This window comes from Sprattus sprattus (assembly GCF_963457725.1).
Source record: "Sprattus sprattus genome assembly, chromosome: 3".
Lineage (NCBI taxonomy): Eukaryota > Metazoa > Chordata > Actinopteri > Clupeiformes > Clupeidae > Sprattus > Sprattus sprattus.
Window position 1 is genome coordinate 56,552,074 of NC_137922.1, and position 7,403 is coordinate 56,559,476.

The 7,403-nt window shown below is 45.9% G+C and overlaps 1 protein-coding gene across 3 annotated transcripts in view; it reads right to left on the reverse strand.

The window, feature by feature from the left end:
- Nucleotides 1-5,813, reverse strand: part of LOC308362517 (transportin-2) — a 17,941-nt gene extending 12,128 nt beyond the window's left edge. Inside the window, exons 1-5 of one of the 3 annotated variants that reach the window (XM_080835216.1) lie at nucleotides 5,699-5,813; nucleotides 4,060-4,169; nucleotides 1,840-1,915; nucleotides 997-1,146; nucleotides 283-389 (exon numbers count right to left, since the gene is read on the reverse strand). In XM_080835216.1, the coding sequence (XP_080691342.1) occupies nucleotides 283-389; nucleotides 997-1,146; nucleotides 1,840-1,915; nucleotides 4,060-4,158 (432 nt within the window). In that variant the 5' untranslated portion in view covers nucleotides 4,159-4,169; nucleotides 5,699-5,813. Of the gene's footprint in view, nucleotides 1-282; nucleotides 390-996; nucleotides 1,147-1,839; nucleotides 1,916-4,059; nucleotides 4,186-5,698 lie in introns of all 3 variants that reach the window. The other 2 variants (XM_080835214.1, XM_080835215.1) reach the window with 2 other exon arrangements.
- Between the last annotated feature and the right edge of the window lie 1,590 nt (nucleotides 5,814-7,403).

Genomic DNA, 7,403 nt, shown 5'->3' on the forward strand with positions numbered 1-7,403 from the left:
AGAGAGAGAGAGAGGGAGGAGAGATGTACAGGATGAGAGAAGACAAAACTTTTAAAATGATATGAACACTATTTTTTAAAATCACACACGCCACATCAAAACAGCATTTGCACACACACACTATCTCCATCTCTCTCTGGATCAGGCAGTATGAATACTAAATCCATCAGGGAGTCAGAAGTGATTTCTACATCATCTCCAGAGAGACATAGCTTACACACGAGAGATATATCTCTGTCTCTCACACACACACACACACACACACACAGGTGTTGTCCTCACCTCACAGGTGTTGTAATCCTCAGAGTTGAGCAGGTTACAGAGCTGAGGCAGCAGCTCAGGCCATGTTTGCAGCTCTCCTTTGGATGAGATGGTGGTGATGAGGATACCTGAGGGAAAGAGAGAGAGAGAGAGAGAGAGAGGGAGGGATGGAGGGAGAGAGAGAAGGGTGGAGAGATGGAGTAGAGAGTGGGATGGGTGAGGGAGGATGGAAGACAGGATTATCATCCGATGTGCTCTGACCAGTCATTTCACTGACAAAACACTACATCTACAAAAAGTGCACCACACACACACACACACACACACACACACACACACACTAATGCAAGATCTCTGGATCAGCCAGTATGAATACTACAGCCATCACTAACAGTCAGCTGTGATTTCTACATCATCTCCAGAGACACTCTCAACATCCACATAACCACTGTCATTCTGTGTGTGTGTGTGTGTGTCTATCCAATCAATATGGTTTGTGCATAATGTGCTTCTGTTTGTGTATCTGCTTCTGCGTACAAGATGCAGATGAGAAATGTGTGTGTGTGTGTGTGTGTGTGTGTTTCTCACCAATAGTAGTGCGTTTTAGAAAGTAATGTGTGTGTTTCTCATCATCATGTGTGTGTTTCAAATCGATAGTGATGTGGAGGAGGTGTGTGTGTGTGTGTGTGTGTGTGTGTGTGTGTGTGTGTGTGTGTGTGTGTGCACGCTTCTCACCGATAGTGGCGCGGATCAGAGGGGAGGGGTCTCCGATGTTGTTGAGGCATTCCTGTTTGATGAAGTCGGCCACGGCAGGAGGGAAGTTCTGGTAGTGAGCCTTCACGTTGTTCTTCAGGATCAGACCGCTCAGGGAACGAGTGGGCTCATCTGACAGAGGGGGAGGAGGAGGAGAGAAATACACATGAAGAGAGGGACACAGCAAAGAGGGAGAGGAAGAGAGGGAGGGGGGGATATAGGGAGAGGTTTCAGAGTCAACCAGACTGCCAGTCATTTATGCATCTTAAACTCTTTCTAAAGTGTCTTCCACATCCTAACTGCACATCTAAACTCTTTCTTTAGTGTCTGAATCCTAACCTCACATCTAAACTCTTTCTAAAGCGTCTGCTTTCCTACAGCACATCTAAACTCTTTCTAAAGCGTCTGCTTTCTTAAAAGCACATCTAAACTCTTTCTTTGGCATCTGCTTTCTTACAGCACATCTAAACTCTTTCTTTAGTGTCTTCATCCTAACAGCACATCTAAACTCTTTTGTAACGCGTCTGCTTTCTTACAGCACATCTAAACTCTTTCTTTAGTGTCTGAATCCTAACAGCACATCTAAACTCTTTCTTTAGTGTCTGAATCCTAACAGCACATCTAAACTCTTTCTTTAGTGTCTGAATCCTAACAGTGCATCTAAACTCTTTCTGTAGTGTCTGAATCCTAACAGTGCATCTAAACTCTTTCTTTAGTGTCTGAATCCTAACAGTGCATCTAAACTCTTTCTTTAGTGTCTGAATCCTAACCGGTCACATCTAAACTCTTTCTGAAGCGTCCCGGCACGAAGAGGGCGCGTCTTACCTTCAGTCTTGAGCCTTGTGAGCACGAAGATCAGATAGTTGTTGAAGTCCGGGAACTGGTTCAGCTGTTCAAGTTTCTAAGTGTTCGGTTAAGGAAAGACTGTACAGAGTGTGTGTGTGTGTGTGTGTGTGTTCATACATGGCATTACTCTCTTAACACATGGAGGAAAGAAAATACCATCATAATGAAAGAAAGCGACACGCTTCACTTCCACATGTCACTCACACAGGTATCACTTCCACACGTCACACACACAAACACACATCTCTTCAACACGTCACACACACACACCGGCATCACTTCAACACGCCACACACCGGCATCACTTCCAACACGTCACACACAGGCAATACTTCAACACGTCACACACACACACCGGCATCACTTCAACACGTCACACACAGGCAATACTTCAACACGTCTCACACACACACACACACACACAGGCAATACTTCAACACGTCACACACCGCCAGGCATCTCTTCCACACGACACACACAGGCAATACTTTAACACGTCACACACACAGGCATCACTTCCACATGTCACACACACCTCTTCCACACGTCACACACACACTTCCAACACCTCACACACACCGGCATCCCTTCCACACGTCACACTCATACAGGCATCCCTTCCACACGTCACACACATACACAGGCATCATCCTTTCCACTAATGCCAGCCTCCATCAGACCTTAACCCTTCCACTTCCAGCAAGGTGCAATAAATGTTAGCCAGCTAACGTGTGTGTGTGTGTAGTCTTGCATGACCCAAACACATCTCAATACTTTGCTTCAGCACTAAGCCACCACTGGAGAAACATTAATGTTAACATCAATGCCTAACCGTGGGGTTGCATAGCTACACTTAGATTTCCTCTCGACACTACCCTGGGTCTGCACATGGGCCAATCAGCACGCTCGACACTGCCTCTGGGCCTGCCAATGGGCCAATCAGCACGCTCGACACTGTCCTTGGCCTGCACATGGGCAAATCAGCACGCCTCACACTGCCCTGGGATACATTTGGGGAAGTAATAAGCATAAATGTTCTGAACTGCATCAATAAAGGAGTATTGTTTTGGCTCTTGAAAGCAGGCCTTCTTGCACTAGCCTATTTACAAGTCTGTCATTTTGTAGGGTTGTCAGTTTGCATTTACAGCTGTGAAACACTGCTTTTTAACGTCCCACATTTTTTTAATAAACCATCTACAGTTCCCAGATATTTTTTTTTTTTAAAGACTTTAAACTAGTTGATTAGAAAGATTGCGATGATGTTTTCAATGCTTGCTACTGCTAACTAATGCATTAAACATATGCAAAGGCTATTAAGAGCTAAATAGAAGCCCAAAGAGTACTGCATTCTCTCACACATACACTGATGGAGTTCAATACACAACACAATTATTTGTTTCATATGGGCACACGGTGGTGACTGTCTGCATTTTAATCTTAATGCTCATTTCACTCTAAAAACAGCAACACTACGCAATGATGTTTTTTTTTCTTTTGAAGTGCCCCCAAAACGGTTGTAAATTTGTTTTGACAGTAGATATTTCTTTTCAACTTTCCTACACTGTCGTGTTTTAGAGGGACGTAGGGTGAGACACACACACACACAGGTTGTCCCAGGCTCTGCGTGACTGGAAGCATGGAGTCCCAGACTGAGGGAGGACAAGAGCTACTGCACTGGGATGCGCGCGCGCGCGCGCACGCGCACACACACACACACACACACACACACACACACACACACACACACACACACACACACACACACACACACACACACACACACACACACACACACACAGCAGGAGGCTCTGCATCCAGATTAAGGTACAGGGTTCAGTATTTAGCAGACATTTTTATCCAAGGCAACTTTGAAAGGCATCATGCAGTGGTCAAGAATTGAACCCGGGTTCAACACTTACCACTGTGCCACCACCCACACCACCACACACCAACCCAGATCTATTTTCTGTGCAATCTCATACACTTGCTTACTGCCCATATTGAACAGCTCCACTGATTCAGTCGGACTCTGAGGTTGCTTAGCCTCACATAATATTATGCAAACGAAGGCTACGAAGTGGGCAAAAGCCCACCATTTTCCCATAGGGCACTGAATGAGGTTTACTGTCCCACCCGCTGGCTAACAGACAGACAGACAGACAGACAGACACTCCTCCAAACTTGTGAGAGGGAGGATACTTGTTGCACAGCTCTCTGTGTGGCTGTGTTAGGGGACTGGGAGTCTTTCAAGAGCTGAAGGACCTGCTGGAGTCCCTGTTCATCCGGCTGCCATTCCATCCTGCGAAAACCTGTCAATACTGTATTCTACAACATTCCATTCACAAACAGGCAACAGTTACCTCTCCTAATATTCAATCTATCCACCAGGCGGCTGTCACTTCTACCACATCAGTAAAAAAGTTTGTCAGATACTAGTGACTTCTGAGTATAATACCTGTCGGACATTGACTATGACAAAAGTAAATATGTAGATCGCACACTTTAAAAGATCTGCAGCAGCTGGCTAAGTGCATGTTCGCTTTGACACCTCTGGGGTGACAGCAACGCGCATGGCTACCGGCACTCCGCGACGAGTTTGCCCGAGAGCAGCGAGCGGCGTGACTAGAAGTTTCAACTAGGACACACAAACTCCGCTTTAGACGAGCTCATAAATATCGCCAGTCTACTCGCTTCTAGGCCAGACCACAGAATCGGATTGAGGAGGAAACGAGGACATGTGTGTTCCATACACAAGAGGCAAAATCTCTCGGTGACCCGGCTTAGCGAGCCTAATCCCTCCCTACCCCCACAGTGTGCCAGCCGGCTACCTTCCGCGACCTTAACGTTGACAATGTTTCATTTAGAAGATAATAAATGCATACAATCTAAAAGATCGTGGCCTCAAGGGATCATTCGAGTAGTTAAGTGGAAGACCAAGAGGCCCAGTGTCGTTTACCAAAGTTAAGACTAAGACCATGCGATTTAGCCATTAGCTTAGTTAGCTTCAGGAGAGCAATGTGAGAAAGCTTGTTGGTGACCGTTAGCCAACTAGTTAGCAAGAAAAGTTAGCCAACAGACTTAGATAATACTGGTTTGGTCAGAACAGTGGGTTGCAAACAGATTTCAACGGCAGAATTAAGTTTGAAAAAAAAAAAATACCCAACGATCAACGGGAGAAATACATTTGCTTGCTTGTGATCTAACGTCAGGCATTACACAATCCAGAACGCACGCTAGCCAATAGCAACTCAAACCATGTCGGCTAGCAACTATCCTTAGGCCACGAGTTCATGGCTGGAGTCAGTGTAGATTTGCCGGGCCGAACATGGCCTCATCACCGTAAAGTGAATAAGTTATCTCACTGAATAACTTTGGTGCGATACTCTCATTACTTGATCGTAACCAATCGACACATAACGTTATTTTAGAATGCCAACTTTGGTCGATTTACAACTTCCTTAGCTAACTAACCAACGTTAGGGTGACAAGATAGCTAGCTAGCAAACTTATTTGAGTCATGGCCACGTTCCAAGAATTAACGGTACACTAGTAAGTTACGTTAAAACGAAATCAGGCACACACTCGGGCTCATCAGGCCATTTAGCCTACCGGCTAAAGTAACATAAGCAACACAGTAGACAGCTATATTCGCGTCAGGATCCTGTAGCAGTACTGTTAGCTAGCAAGCTAGGTATGCTAATTTGCATGTTTAGCTAAATGCCTAGCATAGTCTACGAGATTGGTCAAGTTGTTACCTAGCTAGCCTACGTCGCTAGCTAGCCAGTGAAACTTTTACACCCAACTTAAACGTGAATTGTAAGTACATACGTATGCGTACCTTGCTGTGTGTTTGATTTATAGGGCCAGCAACCAGATGTTTTATGAACCGGATCGTGCCTATGATTAGAATAAATCGGTGGAGCCGTTCCAGCCAAGTTCTCGTGTTCACACACGGCTCCCTGTCTTCTGTTCTGAAGTGTTGCAACCGCACACTAGTTTTCAACACCAGTAAAGTCTGATTCCTCTAGGCTTCCGTCCACCAATACTTTATCCAATCAGCGCACTCCATAGATGCCCCCCATAAAACATAATAAGCAAAAGGGTAACGGAATTTCACTCAACTTTAGAAAATTATCCAAAGAAAAAATAAAACTTTTAATACAAATCATACATTATAGATATAACATCAGAATACAAAAATCTGGGTATGGCATTTCAAAAGAATTGGGGACAGTTAAACATCCACCTGGCACTTCCAAGTATTGGATATTAAGAAAATATGGACATTTTGCATGAGCAGGTATTCTGGTGTGAGATGCTTTCACACAAACTTCTTTATTAACTGCTAAACATGGAGCACACCTCAATTATAATAATAATAATAATAATAATAATAATAAACTTTATTTATAGCACCTTTCATGCCAAAAAATGCAGCTCATTTATCAGTGTCCTGGGGCTCCATTTCATCCCACACCATCAGAAGCACCATTTGTCAACGCTCTACGTTAGGCATACAAAGGTCAGACAGCTGAGGTCAAACAGGTTCATGGTTAAAACAGCAGGACAACAGATTGAGATTCAAGTACAACAGGGCATCGGGCCTGGAAATATCCCCCCCCCCCCCCCCCTCCAGGCAGAGATTCAAACGCACCAGGGCTGCCAGCCATGTAATAAATGCCCTCCCCCCCCCACACGTAATAAAGGCCCCCGACTCCAAACACAGAGTGCTCAGCATCAAGTCAAGGGTAAAGTCCAGGGGAACCGCAGAGAGGTTCCACTAAAAACACTGAGCTGGTCTGGAACCCTTGGGATGGTTCATTTCATGAAAGTTTTCTCTGCCGAGGACCCCTTTTACCTTTAGGGGTTCTCTGCGGAGGACCCCTTTTACCTTTAGGGGTTCACTGCCGAGGACCCCTTTTACCTTTAGGGGTTCACTGCCGAGGACCCCTTTTACCTTTAGGGGTTCTCTGCGGAGGAGCACCTTTACCTTGAAGGGGTTCTCCAAAGGGAAACTTTTCCATGGAGAACCATCAGCTTTGTGGAACCCTGAAGGACGTTGGACTTCCCGTCCAGTCCGTCGAGGCAGGAGGTGACCCTGACAGGTATTGAGCCTGTCCTGGGCTCGGGCTCGGCCTGGGTTCTCAAGATAGCTAGAGACGTGCCACAGGCATCTGAGACAGGGGATAGCTAGCACTGTGCTACAGGCATGTGTCTCTCGTAGCCTGAGTCAGGGGATAGTTGGCACTGTGCTACAGGCATGTGCCTCTCGTAGCCTGAACAGGGGATAGCTAGCACTGTGCTACAGGCATGTGTCTCTCGTAGCCTGAACAGGGGATAGCTAGCACTGTGCTACAGGCATGTGTCTCTCGTAGCCTGAGTCAGGGGATAGCTAGCACTGTGCTACAGGCATGTGTCTCTCGTAGCCTGAACAGGGGATAGCTAGCACTGTGCTACAGGCATGTGTCTCTCGTAGCCTGAACAGGGGATAGCTAGCACTGTGCTACAGGCATGTGTCTCTCGTAGCCTGAGTCAGGGGATAG